This window comes from Suricata suricatta, chromosome 16 (genome assembly GCF_006229205.1).
Source record: "Suricata suricatta isolate VVHF042 chromosome 16, meerkat_22Aug2017_6uvM2_HiC, whole genome shotgun sequence".
Lineage (NCBI taxonomy): Eukaryota > Metazoa > Chordata > Mammalia > Carnivora > Herpestidae > Suricata > Suricata suricatta.
Window position 1 is genome coordinate 33,865,956 of NC_043715.1, and position 20,758 is coordinate 33,886,713.

A 20,758-nucleotide genomic window follows, 5' to 3' on the forward strand; every position below is an offset into this window, starting at 1 on the left:
ATTAATATTAAAAATTCAACATCCTGTAATATGGTATGTATAGCATATCCTATGTGGGGGCATAAATGTGTGTTTTAGAGCTAACATTAAAAAAAATCTCTGGTGCCTTTTTTAAATGTAAGAATTTTACTAGCCAGGACAATAGATCTTTAAATTTTCACAAGTCAGTCATACAGCTACTCCAGTGCCAACAACAGTTTAGGCAACCAATCCACAATTGAACTCAGTAGACCCTGTATGTAAATTTAATAAGAGAGCATCCAAATACAGAGTAGTTTTCATTCCAAGATAAAATAGCAAAAGCACATGGGAGAGAACAGCTCTAATAAAGGACAGAAGGATAAAAAGAGTTTAAATTCACTTAGTCGGTTTTTGTATGAGAAAAATAAGCTACCGAATGGCACAATTGTTCTATTATATCAATATATGTAACTATTTCTTTAGATGTAAGTTTATCTTCTGACTGACTATTGGTATTGAGAAACTCCTATATAAACAGTTACAGAAAATCCAATTTTCTCTAAAATTAGGCAAAACACACTTTCATGTACACCTTCTTTTCCTGTTTGATCCCAAGAGTTAGATGATACAAGTTCTCTGTCTAAATACATGAGGAACTACAGTAACAGTGCGATAATCAATGGTATTTCAAAAGAAGCTGCATGAGCTTTCTGACAATCGGACTGCGAAAGGGTGTTTACTCTGTTGGCTTACCAGTTGTACTTTTGTTCCAAGGAAGTTCCACCATAAGTTCTAAATAATTTCTAGTCAGAGCATATTCTGGCATTGACTGAGGCATTTTTTTGAGTCTGTAGGGAAAGAATACATAGCAAAAATGTTCCACAACATAGAAGAAACCATAAAAAACTCAATAATCCAGCATATCTCCCTTTCTGAGTCAGATATATCATGCATAATTGATTTAAGAAATCTGCCAACATTTAAAAAACCTGTTTTGTTTGTAAAGTACTTATGGAACAAAATTAAACAGATCCCTGCAAACTGGGGGGAGAGGCGAAGGGAACACTGTATCTGACTCTATGCTGGAAATCCAAGCTTCTCAGTACCAGTATCTCACAGGGACTGGAGTTCAAGTCACGCGTACCTGCTGATTTACTCACAATAAGGGTTAAGTTCCTAACCATACAGAACACAATAATTATTTATTTTTTTAGAATCAGAGGTAAAATTATCTCATAAAAACAAGCCAATATCAGATATTTAATTAAAAATACAACTTCCATAATATATGCAGTGTTTAACAAAGTATTTTGCCCACATAAGATGTTCCTCATTTATTAATAATATAATTATATATAAATTATATATATATATAATAAAATAACATAAAATACCTCTCAACTACAGCTAAGGTTCTTATTTGTGAACCTCAGAGAGTCCAATCTGTAGTTACTGAGCATTCAATTACGTTCATTATAATTCACTAACAAAAGAAAATGCAACCCAATTATAATGTTTCAAGTACCTAAGGAAAAAGTTGGTTTTCTATTTGCCAGAGATTATCCATATACCCTATGCTGCCATCAAGGTTTCTATGCACTTTTTTTTTACAAAAATTTTTTTAACATTTATTTTTGAAAGACACAGAGACAGAGCATGAACAGGGGAGGGGCAGAGAGAGAGGGAAACACAGAATCTGAAGCAGGCTCCAGGCTCTGAACTGTCAGCACAGAGCCTGATGTGGGGCTCGAACTCATGAACCGCGAGATCATGACCCAAGCCGAAGTTGGTGGCTAACTGACTGAGCCATCCAAGCGCCCCTCTATATACTGATAGCATAGAAACTGATGGTCCCTGCCCTTTAGAGTTTACAATCTTCTTTCCAAAGAAGAAAAAAGTGACAGGTTATGAACACAGTGCTAACTGAACAGACATCGCATTTAAGCAAAGAACAGCCCATCTTTAAGACAATGATAAAGCAGTTAACAATAGTGATCATGTTGACAGCATACTGTGGGTGGAAGCGATGTACATCTTACACTCAGCCACTGAGAAGAAGATTAGGGAAGTTTATGTTAATTCAGGAGTATTAAGAATGCTTTAAAAATCAGTTTCCAGTTGAGGAAAGAGAGAGGGATAATCTAAAGATTCCACAGATCACAGCTATAATCTGACAATTTGGAAAGCCATGACAAGTAAGAATTGACAACGGAAAGATAAAGTGAGTAGTAGGTTATGACTATACTAAATATAAGAAAAGGAGAAAGATCAAGAAATATAAAGCGAATAACTCAGCTCTGTGATCTAAGGAAGCCGATTCACGTCTCCATGAGCAATAATTTTTAACATTTAATATCAAAATGAAAATACCAATGAACGAATAGCTTCTTTTTGGCTTCAATTTACCTTTTTATCTCTTTGACACAGACTTTATGGGCCTGTTCTGGCATACTGGATGTTCGTATTTTTTTCTCTAGCATGACAATGTCATCATGATCTTCATCCTCATCCTCATCTTCTAAAGTACCTGGGATGTGTGTAATCCTCCTAATAGGACGTATTGCTATAACCTAAAGTAGAAAGTAGATGAGGAAAACTGTGTGTTAAAATAAATTGGAAATGAGGTACCTAGTTACACACAAGATTGTAACTGGTGCTGAATAACATGGTTAGAGTCTACATCTTTAGGAACTAAGTTCAGAATGATACTAAGAGACACATGCACATATGGAAGCAGAATTTAATAAGTAGATCAACATAAAATGGACAAAATTCTTTACTATATGTTTATACTACAATATAGGAAAAATTCAAGAGCTGGCTACTAAAAATAATGAAAAGATCTAGGAATAATCTTTCTTTGAGCTACTATTGTAGCCATTACTTTCTTGATTATATTACTACTTACCAATCAGCAACAGAATAAATTCCATTTTTCCTCCTAGATTACAAAATTTCTTCCTAACATCTTTAGTGTTTACCATTGGCTCTAGTCTCTGTCTCCAATACACAGGGAAGTCTTCCTCCTTTCAAAATATTTAATCTTACCTATGTCCCTTTCAGTTAACTACACATTATTTGCTTCCCATACTGCGATGTTCCGTTTTCCCAATAAGTGGCTTTGACCACTACTTCCTCATCCTCATGAATTACTTCAATACTCTGTACTTTGACCTTTACCTCCACTATGTTGAGAAATTGCTCTCTGAGATTCAACTACCACCTTCTGTGCCAAGTCAAATGGTTTTATTTGTGTTCTCTTTCTCCATGATCTATCATATTTTACAACTCCCAAAGTGCTCTTTTGAAATTCTCAACTCAATACCATGAATAAACACCAGCTATCACTGGAGCAAAATGATACACTGGTATTTAATTTAAAAGCCTGGGAATTTATTTTCTAAACTATCATTACTTATTTAATGTATTCAAATGTAAAACATTAAAAACATAAGTAAATAAAAGTGTAATTTTATAAAAACAAAAATATTAAATATATACTTTTAGCCTATATAATAGCAGATAAAATATTTTTAATAAAATACTATATGAAAATTTAAAAATTTTTATTTATTTATTTTTTGATGTTTATTATTGAGACAGAGAGAAACAGAGCATGAGCGGGGAGGGGCAGAGAGAGAGGGAGACAAAGAATCGGAAGCAGGCTCCAGGCTCTGAGGTGTCAGTACAGAGCCTGACACAGGGCTCGAACCCACAGACTATGAGATCATAACCTGAGCGAAGTTGGATGTTTAACTGACTGAGCCACCCAGGCGCCTCTAAAATTTTTTAAATAAGAGTTTTAAAAAGCACATCAATTATTTCATTATTGAAACAAAAGTACTTTTTTATGCAGTTTTCCCCCCCAGCTACTAAAAAGTACTTTTCTGATTCCTACATTTTCAAGTAACTGTTGCCTGCTTGATCATTTTCTGGAGCAATTCTGAACACCTTTCTTCCTAAGCAATGGTAATACTAAATTGATAGGAAGTTGCAGTTTTCTGTGTCTGCCAAGATAGAGTGTGCACTGGTTTGTCTTCCTGTACAAAATGGTAACTAAATTAATGATCCGATCACAAACCAGAAATAATTCACATTCCTGCTTTTGGTTTTAAACGACATGATATCCTGAAATACAAACACCAGACAGGATACTCCTATTTCTGTCATTGTTCTCCTTCAGCCTATTTTTCTGCTCCTTTCCTTATTCCCATCAGTGAGGAATCTTTCTTGCTTCAACAGTGCATCACTTCTGTGCTGATGACCATCAAATCTCTAACTTTATTCTCAACCTTTCATTCACTTTCCAACAGCCTTCAGAAAACTATCATTTCCGCTCTTGTCTACATCAAATATATTTACCTGATCTTAACTCTGTAGTAAAATCGATAGCTCAGGGGAGACTTCAGATAGACCCCATATAAATGTAATGTATGAAAATGAAGGTATCACAAATCAATGGGGAGGTGAAGAATTATTTATAATACCGTTGAGTTAAAAAATCAATTGAAGGTAAACTAAAAGTGGATATTTGTAAAATCACTGGAGCATAGAGGATTCTAAGCTTAGATGATAAAAAGAGACTAATATAGTTGGACTAAATGAAAATAAAAATTTTTATGAGTCAAAAGCAAAAAAGTCAGCTAAATTTTAGTACAACATAGTGACACAGTCCTTCTAGTAAACAATTTTGTAGTATTCTTATACTACTTTTAAGTTATAGATCATTTCAGTAGATGCAGAAAAAGCATTTGTCAAAGTACAACATCCACTAGTGATAAAACTTTTAACAAAGTAGGTTTAGAGTAAACATACCTCAACAAAATAAAGTCCATACATAAAAATCAATAGCTAGTCTCATCCTCAATGGGGAAACACTGAGAACTCCTCCCCTATGATCAGGAACAAGACAGGGATGTCCACTCTCACCACTTTCATTCAATATAGTACTGGAAGTCCTGGCCACAGCAATCGGACAACAACAAAAAAAGAATAAAAGGAATCCATTTTGGCAAGGAGGAGTAAAACTTGCACTATTTGCAGATGATATATTATACATGGAAAACCTGAAAGAGTCTGCCAAAAAGCTGCTAGAACTCATGAATGAGTTCAGTAAAGTAACAGGATACAAAATCATTGTACAGAAAGCTGCTGCATTTCTATACATCAATAATAAAGCAGGAGAAAGAGAAATTAAGGAATCAATTCCATTTACAAGTATACCAAAGACCATAAGATACCTAAAAATAGACCTAACCAAAACAGTGAAAAACCTATACTCTGAAAATTATACAACACTGATGAAAGAAACTGAAGATGACACAAAAAGTATTCCATGCTCATGGACTGGAAGAACAAATATTGTTAAAATGTCTATACCACCCAAAGCAACCTACACATTTAACACAATCCTTATCAAAATACCAACAGCATATTTTCACACAGCCAGAACAAACAATCTTAAATTTGTATGGAACCATAAAGGACTCTAAACAGCCAAAGCAATACTGAAAAAGAAAAGTGAAGTGGGAGGCATCACAATTCCGACTTCAAGCTATAGTACAAAGCTGTAGTAATCAAAATAGTATGGTACTGGCACAAAAATAGACACATAGAGATCAATAGAACAGAATAGGAAACCCAGACATGAACCCACAACTCTACGGTAACTTAATCTTCAACAAGGCAGAAAAGACTATATAATAGGCAAAACACTGTCTCTTCAAAAACTGGTACTGGTTGGGGCACCTGGGTGGCTCAGTTGGTTAAGTGTCTGACTTTGGCTCAGATCATGATCTCATAGTTCATGGGTTCAAGCCCTGCGTTGGACTCACAGCTCGAAGCCTGGAGCCTGCATTGGATTCTGTGTTTCCCTCTTTCTCTGCTCCTCCCCTACTCATGCTCTCCATCTCTCTCTCTCTGTCTCTTAAAAATTAATAAACATTAAAAATTTTTTAAAAATGGTACTGGGAAAACTGGACAGTAAAATGCAAAAGAATGAAAATTGACAACTTCCTTATACCATACACAAAAATTAATTAAAAATGGACTAAAGACTTAAATATGAGCTTTGAAACCAAAAAAATCAGCAGTAATTTCTTTAACATCTGTTGTAGCAACTTCTTTCTGATAGGTCTCCTGACTCAAGGGTAAAAAAAGCAAAAATGGACTACATCAAAATAAAAATCTGCACAGTGAAAGAAACAGTCAAAAAAATTAAAAGGCAATCTATATAATGGGAAAAGGTATTTGCAAATGACATATCTGATAAAGGGTTATTATCCAGGCGCACCTGGGTGGCTCAGTCGGTTAAGCAACCAACTTCAGCTCAGGTCATGATCTCAGTCTCAAGGCCTGCAGCGGGCTCTACGTTGACAGCTCATAGCCTGGTGCCCGCTTTGGATTCTGTCTCCCTCTCTCTCTGCCCCGTCATGCTGTCTCTCTCTCTCTCAAAAATAAATAAACATTAAAAAAATAATAGGGGCGGCTGGGTGGCTCAGTCAATTAAGCATCTGACTTCAGCTCAGGTCATGATCTCATAGTTTGAGTTTAAGCCCTGTGTCAGGCTCTGTGCTGACGGCTCAGAGCCTGGAAACTGCTTCAGATTCTGTGACTCTCTCTCTCTCTCTCTCTGCCCCTCCCCTGCTCATACTCAGTCTCTACCTCTCTCAAAAATAAAAATTAGAAAAAAGTAATTAAAAATAAATAAAAAGGGATATTTTCCAAAATAAAGAACTTATAAAACCCCCCAAACAAATAATTCAATTAAAACATGGGCAGAAACACAAATAGACATTTCTACAAAGACATACATATGGCCAATAGAAACAGGAAAAGATGCTCAACGTCACTGATCAACAGGTAAATGCAAGTCAAAACTACAGGGAAGGAATGCAGGTGGCGGCCAGTGCTGCTCCCTGGCTGAGGCAGGATCCTGAGGCCTCTCCAGTCCACTGGAGGCAGACCAACAGCCCACCTCGCCACCACACCAAGGAGGTGGGATATGAGCGCGGGCATCTGCGCGTGCGCACACACACACACACATACACACACACAAATCTCCAAGGAGATAACACCTTACACCTGCCAAATGATAAAATCAAAACCTTAAGAAACAACAAGTGTTGGTGAGAATGTGGAGAGAAAGGAACCCTTGTGTACAGTTGGTAGGAATGCAACCCAGTGTGGTCACTGTGGAAACAGTATGGAGGTTCTGCAAAAAGTTAAACATAGAACTACCCTAAGATCCAGTAATTGCACTACTACTAGGTATCTACACAAAGTATACAAAAATACTAATTCAAAGGGATAATTCATAGAGATATGTGGACCCTGATGTTTAAAGCATCCTTATTTAAAATAGCCAAAGTATGGGCGCAGTCCAAGTATCCATCCATAGCTGAATGGATAAAGATGTGGGGTATGTGTAGGCATACCTACGTATGCGTGGGTAACACGTGTATATACGTATACACTGATGCGTGCGAGCGTGCGCGCGCGCACACACACACACACACACACACAATGGAGTATCAGCCATAACAAAGAATGAAATCTTGCCATTGACAACAACATGGATGGGCCTAGATAGTATAATGCTCAGTGAAATACATCAGTCAGAGAAAGACAAATACCATATGATTTCACTCAGATGTGGACTTTAAGAAACAAATAAAGGAAGGGGAAAAAGATAGAGAGGCAAACCAAGAAACAGATCTTAACTATAGAGAACAAACTAATGGTTACCATGGGGAGGTGTGGGAGGAGGAGTGAAGTAGGTGCTAGAGATTAGGAGGGTCCTCCTCAGGACCAGCCCTGGGGGCTGTGTGGGAGTGGAGAATCACTGCATGGTACACCTGAAGCTAAAATTACATTGTACGTTAACTGGAGTTTAAATAAAAACTTAAAAAAAATAGGAAATGTGAGATGTACAGCTCCCCCTTCAATTATTTTCAAAGACACTCATCAGTTATTTAATTTTTAAAATATAGAAAACATCGAAAAGAACACAATGTTTGACAAAGAGAAATGGCTTAGTAAATTATCCCTTTCAATGATACCAAATTTATCAAGAACAGAAAATGAGAAAATATGTTAAAAAAAAAAAACAAACATGGAAAAGGACTAGAAAAACACACCAAATTCAAAATGTTATCGGTAACTTGATGGGCTGCTTGTGCGGCTCCGTTGGTTGGGTGTCTGACTTCGGCTCAGGTCATCATCTCCCTGCTCGTGGGTTCGAGCCCTTTGTCAGGCTGTGGGCTGACAGCTCAGAGCCTGGAACCTGCTTCAGATTCTTGTCTCTCTCTCTGCCCCTCCCCCACTCTCTCTCTCTCTTTCTCTCTCTCTCTCTCTCAAAAATGAACAAATGTTAAAAAGAATTAAAAAAAAATGTTACCAGTTACTTGAATGCTAAGAAACAATGAAATTTTTTCTTTGTTCCTTTTATTCCCTCATTTTTTTTTTACTTCAAAAAAAATGGAATCTCACATCACATAAAGATAACTGGAAACATAAAAAATGGATTAAAGGACAGATTTACCCTTTTATCATCATCTTGCTTGTGTTTTCTGGTTTTCTGAAGCAATTTCAGGCCTTCAATTTGTCTGACAAGCAGCGGTATGGTCATCTTGAACCGTTCCTCTAGACTCACAGCATCTAAAATCTACGTGAACATGAGCTGATTAGCGGAATCTCTCTCAGAAACACATGCTCCCAAAACAAGGCAGTCAGAGTCGTGACTTAAATTATCAAGTAAGAAAGACAAGTATCAATACTATTCACAGCTAAGTATGGCCAACACAACCAGATTAATTATATCAAATCACTAGAACCCTAAAAAAGAATCAATGTTACATTTAAAAATGAACCCATGTGTATTGTTCCAACAGCAAGAACACACATTTTTTTTTAAAACTTTATTTACTTGTTTTGAGGTGGGGTGGGGATAAAAGAGAGGGAGTGAGAGAATCCCAAGCAGACTTCGCGCTGTCAGCGCAGAGCCCGATGTGTACCTGAGCTGAAATCAAGAATCAGAGCTTAACCAACTGAGCCACTCAGGTGCCCGAAAACACACATTTAATGTCAATTCTTTCTGGAATTATTCTCTTAAAACCCAGATAGTGTCTGCATATTAGGTCTAAACAAATTCTAGGTTCATAACATTAAATTTTTATATTCATGAAAAAACAGGAGCACTCTTAATCAGCCTCAGCTAACGATCTGAGTAACTAATGCTCTCTATTCCCTCAAACATCCTGGCTGATGTCCACAGCCGGTTTACTCTCTGGTAGCCCTGCACTCTTCTGCTCCCATCAGTTGAGCTGAATTCTGTGTTTAGAGTAAGGTGTGTATACACTTTTCTCTGTTTGGTGCACTCACTATCATAAGGTGTGCTACATAACTGTTAAGGCATAAATGCATAAACTGATAGGATAAAGGATGCTTCAATAAAACTAACTTAAATGTTCTCGGAAGATTCAATAAAACACACTGCTTAAAAATAATATAAAAATAAATGTGCAAGAAAACATAGTTTTGGGGGAAAATGCAAATCTAAGATTCTGCATTTTTCAGTGACTTTACAACTCATTTTACTCTAAAGAAATAGAAACTGAAAATCATAGATAATGCATCACAGGCATGCTTTATGTAAGAAACAGCATGAAGAATTCTTCTGGGTTTTTTTGTTTTTTGTTTTGTTTTTGAGAGACAGAGAGAGATAACGTGAGCAGGGAAGGGTCAGAGAGAGAGGGAGAGAGACACAGAATCTGAAATAGGCTCTAGGCTCTGAGCTAACTGTCAGCACAGAGCCCAATGTGGGACTCGAACCCACGAACCGTGAGATCATGACCTGCACTGAAGTCGGACGCTCAACCAACTGAGCCACCCAGGTGCCCCTGAAGAATTCTAATAAAGCAGGCAATTCACAAAGAAAAGGTCCAACTCCACATGTTTAAAAAATAGACAAAATATATATTTAAGTTAAATATTTACCATTTAAAAAAATTATTCTCCACTTTAACTTCTTCTGTAAATTGACAAACTACTAGCACTGACAATGTGAATAAAAGACCTGCTTGAGTATACAAAAATACAAAGCAATCACTAAAAGTCAATCACTAAACAGTCAATTTTAGGGTAAGAGCATTTCAACCTCTGTGAGTCTCTAGTATCTCTTAGTGAAGGTCAAAATTTATTACCTTGAATAAAAAGTGACAAAACAACTTAGTATTAAAGAAAGGAATACTATACCTGGAGCTTCTCTTTGTTGCTTGTTCGGATAATTGAGGTCAGAATGTCTGGTAAAGCTTCCCTAGGAAGACTATCTAAAAGGCGTCTCAATTTAGCAACTGCAGGGACAGACATATCCAACATTTCCACCAACTACAAGGAAAAAGAAGTCTTTTTAATGAAATCTGGCATTATTTGTGAATTTAAAAGATCAGATTGCTATATAGGCTTAATGTTCAGGCCTCAGAGTCTTTGTTTTTGAAAGACGACTGATTACTAGAAATCCAGTAATTTTACTGGACTCAGAGGAAAAGAGAGAAGCACATTCAAAATATCAATCAAAACTAAAAAGCAAAAATGGCCTTCAAATGTGGATAATATGAATATCTAAAAGGTTTTATAAATTTGATTTTATTTTATTTTGAAAAAAATTAAAATTTATAGAAAATCTGCAATAGTACAATAAACTATCCTTTTTTTCTCTAAGCATGTGCACATACACATTTTTGCTGAACATTTTATTTCCTTATTTATTTATTTTATGTTTATTTTTTTGAAAGAGAGAGCGTGCACACACAAGTGGAGGAGAGGCACACAGAGAGAGACAGAATCCGAAGCAGGTTCTAGGCTCTGAGCTGTCAGCATGGAGCCCAACTTGAACTATGAGATCATGACCTGAGCCAAATCTGGACACTTAACCAACTGAGCCATACAGGCGCTCCAATGAACATTTTAAAGTAAGTGGCAGACATCATGGTCCTTGTTCTTAAGAACAAGGGCATTCTTTTACATAATCACAGTGTAATTATCAAATTCTGGAAATTTAACATAGCTGATACTATTATGCTAACCAATCAGTAGTTGAAATACTATTTCTTAGTAGACCACTTGGATTAAGTAGAACCTGAGCACTGACTATGAATGATTTTTATAAAAACAACTTCCAGGGTACATCCTTGAAAGCAAGCTTTCAGTAACTATGATAATCACTGAGTTGTTGACAAAAGTTCCCATTTTCTTCTGGGTACAAGGCAGGACTGCTCTTTCTCACCTCCTCTGAATACAAATGGGGCTATGAGTCTTAATTCATGAAACAGGAGGGGAAGTGACAGTTCCTTCTGGGCAGAAGCATTTAAAACTAATGAGAGATTTGCTACATTTTCTTTTCCAGCCTTAGCATATTTTGAGATGAATCTCTATCCATCTTGGGTCCCTAAGTGACTCTAATGGGTAGATCACCACCCTCACTAGTTTTAGGCATAAAGCATGAGTGAGAAATGCACCTTTGTAATATTGTATGCTGAGATTTTGGAGTACTTTATGCAGCAAACTTAGCCTCCACTGGCTAATTCACAGATGACATGCCAAATCCTCACTTAGTAAATCTGGTAAGATTTCTTAGGCCAGTAGTCATGAAATCTCTCTAAAGGCACTGTAATTTAAGAACCTATCCATTGCCTGCCTAGAGTCAAGGGAATGAAAGCATAGATATTACGATGCAGCTATTTAGGTGGGAAAAGTAGGTAATAAAATTTAAAGAGCCTTTCTCCTAAGAATTCATCTTAAGAAAAATAAAAGTTAAATCTTATTCTCCAAGCCCTTACTGAACACAAACTACTTGTTAGACACAACATATTGCTCAGTATGGGATGGCAACGGCTGGGATGAATTTGAGTTTGGCAGGGGAAACAGACCTAGTAGATAAATTTCAATATAATGTGATAAGCATCATATAAAGGACTGTGGAAGCACAGGCAAAGGAGCCCTAAGAGCCCGCAGGAATCGGGAAAGTATAAATCTGAAAATTCAGAGTAGGATCAGCACTCCCAGCAGAGAGAACAAAAGGGACACGGAACAACAAACTGTGAAGTTCCCTGCTGGACAGTGTGACTAGAAGATGGTTAAAATGGGAGTAAGTAGAGTTAGGAAGACCCTTAATTTATCCTAAGAAATTTAAGCTTTATCTCACACTCATTAAAGTCCTTTTTCAGGGGAAAGGCATGCCCAAAACTTCCATAGAATTGATGAGTCAGAGAGAGAGAAAAACCAGAAGAGAATTAGTCAGGAAGTTTACCAAGGAAGGCTAGAGAAGGAAATGTAGAAGGAAATGAAAGTTTTAATTGGAAGCAACCTCAAGGTCTAAAAAGAGGAAGGATAAAATTATGATACCCTAACCTCAATGAAATTTATACACATACTTCATATGAAAGTTAGACTTGGGTAGGAAAACAAGATATGACTTAATTTGGGCTGAGATCAGAAGATAAGCCAAAAATTAAACTAGATACATGACAGCAGTAAAATTATGTTTCTAAAAATTCCTTTAATGTCTATCATTAAAAATCTTTACCTGTCTAAATTTCTTCTGTTGATCCAAAGTGAGAAGTAAAAAGCAAAGTACAATCTCTATGAAGCTGTGTCCAAAAGAAGAATGAAGACCAAGGGTATATAACCCAGGGGGGAAAAATTGTTTCTCCTTCTACCTCCTTCCGTTTTTTTTCATTCTCAGGTTACTTAACATTCAGTGTAGTCTTGGCTTCAGGAATAGAACCCAGTGTTCATTCCAAAGAGTGCCCTCCTAATGCCCATCACCAAGTTAACCCACCTATCTCTATCAACGCTCAGTTTACTCTATATTTAAGAGTCTCTTATGGTTTGCCTCCCTCTCTGTTTTTATCTTATTTTTCCTTCCCTTCTCTTATGTTCATCTGTTAAGTTTCTCAAATTCTACACATGACTGAAATCATATCTTTCTCTGACTTATTTTGCTTAGTATAATACCCTCCAATTCCATGCACATTGTTGCAAATAGCAAGATTTCGTTGTTTTTCATTGCCAAGTAGTATTCCATTGTATATGTACACCACATCTTAATCCATTCATCAGATGGTGGACATTTGGCCTCTTTCCATAATTTGGCTATTACTGACAGTGCTTTTATAAACATTGAGGTGCAGGTGCCCCTCTGAGTCAGCATTTTTGTATACTTTGGATAAATTCCTAGTAGTGCAACTGCTGGGCCATAAGGTAGTTCTATTTTTAATTTTTTGAGGAATTTCTGCACTGTTTTCTCCCTCCATCTCCTTCTTAAATGGCATAATCACTTATTCTAGTTTTCAAAATGAAGCTCCTTTGTTCAGAGTAGGTTCTTCTTTTCAGTCCTCCCAGAGGTTACAGCTTCAAGTTTTCTAGTTTCCTATTGTTCACCACAATGCGTTGCCTCAAGTACCACATCAGGTCAAAACACCGGAGACTGTGAGCACCCGCCTCACACTTTTCAATACCCAGGGCCTTCAGGCTCTGCCCGGCCCTTAAGGAACCAGCAAGAGCTACTGGGTTGCATCAACACAAAGTAGAAGGCAACATTTTATGATATATTTCAATAAGGTTTCAAATAAAATGGCGTGAGGGGAAGAGCTTCCAGCTCGATTGAGAATTAACCAAAAACTCAAACCTAAAATTGAAAAGCCAAATATTTAATGCACCCCTAATACGTGCTTACCTCCCAGCATGCTAGTTACCTAAGCTTTAACCATCTTGGGAATCAGCCTACCATAGACGTCATCTTCCATAGTTACTGCCAGTCTCAGTGTGACCTTAACTTCTGAACTGGCAGTTATGTAATTTGCTACCTTGTGACAAATAGCTTTTTGTGTAATATTTAATTTTTAGCATTATTTACACTGAAGAACCATCTGGTTTGGAGACACTATATGTTATAAAGCAAGCTTCAGAAATACTCTTTGGAAAAATAGAAAGGGTTGGCTAGTACTTCCTAGAATAATTTAGGTACAACCCCAGACAAAAGCAAACTGAAATCAATATTATTATATTACTAAATCATTTAAACATATGCCGCCCTAAAACTTTACCACTCAACAGATTCATCATGTCTTAGGGCAGCAAAGGAATTGAAGAAAATGGGGTTTTAAGGAAAAAACTAAAAGCAACTCACCTGTACTGCATATTTGTAAAACTGTTCTGACAGTTCTCCTAGTTCCTCCCTAGTTTTAGAGGCATTGGGGAATTCCTCAAGCCGGTCCAACTGTTCCACTTCGGCAACAGGATATGGCTTCTCCTTCAAGACCTGCACGATCTGGAAACGGCACAGGCCTGTAATCAGCAGAGTGTAGTGGGGCTTGGGCCAGTTACTGCCTACAACCTGAACCGCCAGGGCCGCCGTCCCAATCCTGAAAAACACACAAAACAGTAGCATTACAAATGTTCAGTGTGGGAGGACAGAAACTGGCCTCAAAAGGCGTTGTCTTTGCTCAGAAATCCTTTAAAGAGCAAAGAACATCTGAAGTACAAATGAATTATTTCTCTAAGTCAGCATCCAGCACATGGTCTGTGAAGTCACTACCATGAGAAGGGGGATGAAGCAGGCCCTCTCATTCTAATTAGTACCTCCTTTAAGATTAGGTAGAAATTTCTAAAAATAAAAATGTAAAAGTAGTTGACAATTACATAGCTTAAATTCATTTTGCTAGAAATGGGACAACATTACACCAGAATAAATATTAGCATTGTAAACAGACTGAAATATAAACAGCATGATGTGAAACCAACCTAAGAAATCTCTGTTCTAATAACCAGTTTTGCTACCAACATCAAGCCAGGTTTTTTACAGACTCGATCACTGAAACTTTCACATATCTACCTTTCATAAACAGTCCCCAAATCTCAGAATTAGCATGTATGCCCATGAATATGAAGTTTCTAAATGTGGGGACTAAATATTAGAGGGCCACAGTGTCATGAATGACTGAAGGTATAAACCTAAATCTGTCATAAGTGATAAACACCCCCACTTAATACTAACTAAAAAAGTTCTATTTTAGTCTTAGCTCCTTATCAGAACATAGAATTCTGACTGAGTCACGTATAAATTTAATTCATGGAAAGGAAGTCTCATCCAAACTAAGCCAAAATTATACAAAATACAAAAATCCACATTCAGAAGACATGTCTACATCCCAAACTAAAATTATATCTTCTCCCCTCAGTCATAGGAAGGGTTGTAATTTCAGAAAAGAATCTAGAATTAAGGTGACTAGAACTCCCAACACCCTGGGGAAATGGTAATCCTGGAATATTGCCAATTGTCTCCCAACTGTCTAATCAAACATATTGCAATCGTCTATCACACACAAATACAGTGTGACTATTTCAGTGACTTTGCTTACTTCTGTACATTATTTATTCCGGACTACTTCTTTATAAATTATTCATACCATAGATTATATGGAACCTTTGGCTTCCCTCTGCCATTTGGTTTGAGTGATGTCCATCTTTCCTTCACCTTTTCAGTCATATCATGTGTACATGGATATAAACTAATTTAAACAGTACCTAAGCCAAAAAATCAGGAAGATAATTTGGTAGGGAGAAAAAATATGATATACTTTAAAAACCTGAGATAATTTGGCAATTACCTATTATTTTATTTATGTTGTGGCTGCTTTTCCTCAGTCATTAATGGTAGTAGGCTATACCTCCCACTTCCTGAAAACCAACTCAGATTGCCTGAGAAAGTTAGTAAGAGCTGAACTGATCAGAGACCAAGACGACAATTCCCTGTGGGTGATGCCCATCACTGCTTGTGCAATGGAGGCAGGTCACAGTTCTGTCTGCCAGCAACATTAACACACAGCAAACAAACCAGATCCCTCGCCTACGGGGTTTGCAAACTGGAAACCAAGGAGAACCCAAAGAGATAGGAGACAAGTCCAAACGTCCAGATTAGGAGATAAATTTTAACTATTTGAGCCATATCCTTGATTAAAGGTGACTAAAAATGAGTTTTCTTACAAAACAAGCAGAATAATTTTATTAACTGTGAAAGGAAGATATTTCAAACTGAAAAGATGTATACTATTGGATTTATACTATTCCCTTCCTCCTAATGAGATAAAGTATATAAAGGTTTTACATTTATTAACTGGGTTTTACTTTAAATCACTTATAGCTGGCTAGAATGTACCCTTTTTAAAGAAAAACATGATCTGTGAAATGACAGATGGCTAGAAAGAGTACTCAGTGAAAAGACATTATGAGCGGAAAACTCTTGTGAAAAAGGACCATGTTTAATGTTATTTTAGACAAATTTTATTTTATTAGGGCTATAGGTTATCATAAATAGGTAATAAGTAAATAAAATATTCAATTAATCTAATATCTTCCTACTATGATACATAGATTGCTAACAGATAAAAACAGGAGTAATGCCTGGACAAAGAGTTGACTCAAAATAAACTGTACATCTGCTACATGTAAGGCCTGATACAAGCTTTGTATCAAGTTAGTCATCTTTCTGAATATTCTAGTTCTATTAATATTTACTTCATTAGGCATGACCAAAAGGCAACATTTTTTCATACATTCAACAAAGTGGTGTTCCCTCTGTAAATCCACACTTTAAATACTGTGATATTTTATAGTTCAAAGAATTTTTGAAATTCCTAACTGGGACCTCCTTTCAGAGTTGTAAAATATTGTTTTAATCCAAGCAAAGTCTGATTAGGATGGGCAGGGTTTATGTAGGTTGAAACTGACTTAGATAATTTAAGAGTTCCAAAAATATTTGAGAACCATCAAATGGAGTGGTGAGAAAATCTAAAAGAAGCACTGGTTTTCTAAGATGAGTATATTGGGTAAATATCCAAACTCTGGTTTATATGCCAACCACCTTCTTTTCTTTTCTTTCTTTCATTTTTTTTTTTTAATACTTTAAAGCTCTCCATCTTCCTTGGAATCCTCAATATTCCAAATCTTTTCCTGTAGTGACACTAGTTTAGTTCTGGCCATGTTGAAAGAATATGGGGTCTCCCCTCCCTTCTGTCCAATCTCCACTTGTGAAATTTACATTTAAAACTACCTATTTGGGGGGCAATAATACCTCCAACATAGAAGTTTATTGCTCTATAGCCTATTAAAGGCTTTTATAAGTATTATGTCATTATTTCACTGCTGTGAGGAATGTAGTACTATTTCCTTATAATAAATTAGTAGCAGATTCAAAAAGGGTAAACAGATTATTTATCCATGATTACAAAGATACTGCATAGGCAACAGGGGGCCTGAATTAGGTTTTAAGGTAGATTTTACTTTTAGCACCACAATGGACAACATTAATTTTGTACCAATAGGAAGTACAAATAAATATTAACATAGTTTCTAAGTAGGTAAGATACTGGAAAGCACACCTATTATTTAATATCTCCTGTTTACATCTAATTACCCTTGATGAAGAGAAGCATTTCTATCAAAACTCTGGAATCAAAAGTTACACTTTGGGAAAGAACAACTGAGCCATCTTTCTAGTTTGCACTTGGCTTCCCCCTACTTAACTTCTTGAGTATTTGTTGATTTTTGGCAAAACCCATCATCATGATTAGTAATTTAAAAACAAGGAGTCTATTAGGATAGCTCCAAGTTCTACAACAGATGAGACTTCTGTTGCTACAGGACTTCTGGTTTCTCTCTCCCTTATTAAAACTTCATTTCTGGGGGTCCTGGCTGGCTGAGTCAATAGAGCATGTGACTCAATCTCGTGGTTGTGAGTTCAAGTCTCCACAATGGGCACAGAGATTACTTAAAAAAAATTAAAAACTTCATTTCTGAATTTAAGAAATGCCACTTATAGACACTTTCCTTAAAAAGAGTAAATGCAGGTTTAGGAAAATCCAAGTGGAGCTATCCATTGCAAAGTTACTAACATAAAAGATTAAATTTCAAAATGTCAGTGTCATCAGGTAATATTTCCTGAACACCTAAGAATGCTAACAGATAAAAACAGGAGTAATGCCTGGACAAAGAGTTGACTCAAAAAAACCTGTACATCTGCTATATGTAAAGCATTCATTTCTTGTAAGACAAATGCCGGTGAAACTAATTTGCGATCTCAGAGGAAGAAGCCAAGAAATGAAGAGGGACTGAGAAATCAGCATTACGAGGAAATGAAGTCACGTATGCTGAAGAATGGAAGGCTGGAGGAAGACTGGATGACCATCCTGAATGCATGAAAGGACAGCGTACAGGCAGCGCTAAGTCATTACCCATCTTAACCGAGAAAACAATGGCTCACTCAAGTCTATCGTCTAGTAGGGTGTCCTGAGGTGGCACAAGAGTCAAGTTCTATGCCGCATGGATAATCCAAAGCTCCTCCTTTAAAAAGGCTCCTGCGTCAGGTAACGCGCCCGCATACTAACTAACATATGGAAAGGGGCTGTCCTGTTCAAAACTGTAAAGGAAGTTGTCCAGGTAAGTCAACATCTGGCTCTGCTACTTTGTGTGACAAGGAACTCAGGGGAATAAATTACTTCTGCTTCTCCTTGAAGACTGAGGCAACGTCACCTGGATGGTCTGAAGGAAATAAGAGACAGGAGCAGACACCTGGCCTTCCCTTTGGGCACCACTACCGTCCGGAAAAGCAGGTAACTGAGGAAGGGTGGACGTATGTATTTTTACAGTGCAATGTTTGGGTAACTCAGTACTTGCACTATTAAAGCTTTTATTAACATTTTTGAAGAGTGTTGAAAGGTCATACTAGAGAAAAAAGAGGCTAATGCTAAGGAATGCAATACAATCTTTCTAAATAGATTTTTCATGTCACAAACAATATTTCTAGGACAATAAGACGGTCCTTATAATGCTAGAATTCTAGAAAGAATTTTCAGTGTATGTTTTATAACGTACATGATTAAATTTTAATGTTGCTATTAATTTAGAACAAAGGCAGCAATTTGAACATCAAGGATCAGATGACATATCATCTGATTAAAGATTACTTCCAAGCAGGAAAATTTAGTTATTGATGTTTTAGAGGTTTTTACATAAAAGAAATTAAAAAGCATACAAAATCTTGCCAACAACCTAAAATATAAATAAATCTACTTTTGTAATTCACACTGTACCCATGGATAATCACAATACATGTAAAGAAATAAAACAAACAAAAAAAATCTAACCATGAGCACTCTTGCCTCAACAAGCAATCAAATGGCCTGGGCAGAAAAACCAAAAAATTGTGGCATAACCACAGGTTTAAGGATGGGGTCACATGGAAATCAGAATCCGGTACAAATGATCAGAATCCGGTACCATGCAGGCAATAACCAAAGCAGAGATCAGACGGAGGCCAAAATGTTTTCTGTACTTGAGAAATGCAAGAGACTGTTACAGGGTTTTTGTTTGTTTTGCTTTGTTTTGGGAAGAGAGAGACACTAGTCTCCTTTCAGAATATGCAGATAGTTATGGACTCTGCTTTTAGAAATATATACAGTCACAAGATTTTAGATAAAAATAAGGCATTCCTATCCCTCTCGAAACCTTTCAGTCACCAATCCCTAACTTTCAAAAGGGAAACAAGGGCTCTAAATTAAAAACATCTCAAGAAGGGTTGAGGACAGGAGGCAGTGGCCGGAGAGGTTGTTTGAAGAGAATAGCATTTGTTGAGCATATACTACACCCCAGCATTACCCAATGGAAATATGAGTCATATATGTAATTTTAGTAGCTGCATTAAAAAGTAAAAAGAAACAAGTGAATACTAGGATTTTATTTAACCTCCAACAGCTAAAATACTATCACTGCAACATTTAATCAATGTAAAAGTTATTAGTCTGCAAAATATTTTTCATACTAAGTTTTTAAACTCTTGTGTGTACTGTTTACTGAAAGTATGCTTGTGAGGACTAATCACACAATCATACTAGTTTATCTGGGAATAAAGGTGTTTCCTGGGAGACAGGACTTTCACTGCTAGAACTAGTTCAGTCCTCAGCTACTGGGGACAGACAATTGGTCACTGTCTAGTACCTCAATTTGGAGGAGCCACATTTCAAGCGCTCTCTAGTCACATGTGTCTAGTGGCTACAGTACTGGACCTAGCAAGCATGGCACGAAGATTATTTCATTTGGTATTCATACCACACCCAACAAATGAATGCTGTTAGTGTCCAAAATACAGAGGAAGAAATAGGCACAGGTGTGTCTCACCCAGTCACACAACTAAGGCCATGGTGTAGGGCAATCTGGTGATACGGCCACGGGGTCAGAAAGGTTAAGATATGAGAGGAGAAGCTATGAGAAGATGAGAAAGTTCCAGAAAGGGAGATAAGAGAAAATGTGGACTGGAACCGAGGGAAACAGGGAAGAGGCAGACAAGTGGTGCGGAAGAGAGGCACCCTACAATTAACGAAAAGGGTAGTGCAGTTTACAAGGGCACAGGAAAAAAAAGAAAACGTGTGGAGTACCAAGTGTTTCACTTAAGAGGACAAAAAAAAAAAAAAGACGACGGGGAGGAAGGGAGGGAAGGATGAGAGGGTCCTGGTAAGTTAAGAACACTGACGGGAGTCTGAGGACCTGGGGGGCGAGGGGGAGAATTTAAATTAACAGCGGTAGCTAACTGCAGTTTTCTCTACTTCACGGGTCAGACTTCTGTCACCTCCACTTCACATGGGAGGTGACAAGAGGCAGACCAAGCCGCGAAGGCCGCCCCTGCGCCCCGAGGCCGGACCTGGCCTGGGCCGGGGTGCGAGAGCAGGCCGCGCCGCCCGCCGCC

General features: G+C 37.2%; 1 protein-coding gene across 3 annotated transcripts in view; it reads right to left on the reverse strand.

Annotated features, from left to right (window-relative positions):
• Positions 1 to 20,758, reverse strand: part of LONP2 (lon peptidase 2, peroxisomal) — a 102,243-nt gene that overhangs the window by 80,966 nt on the left and 519 nt on the right. For 2 of the 3 annotated variants that reach the window (XM_029924809.1, XM_029924807.1), the window contains exons 2-6: positions 14,150 to 14,384; positions 10,216 to 10,347; positions 8,504 to 8,626; positions 2,368 to 2,531; positions 715 to 809 (exon numbers count right to left, since the gene is read on the reverse strand). In XM_029924809.1, coding sequence (XP_029780669.1) covers positions 715 to 809; positions 2,368 to 2,531; positions 8,504 to 8,626; positions 10,216 to 10,347; positions 14,150 to 14,384 — 749 coding nt within the window. The remainder of the gene's footprint in view (positions 1 to 714; positions 810 to 2,367; positions 2,532 to 8,503; positions 8,627 to 10,215; positions 10,348 to 14,149; positions 14,385 to 20,758) is intronic. The other variant, XM_029924808.1, reaches the window with a different exon arrangement.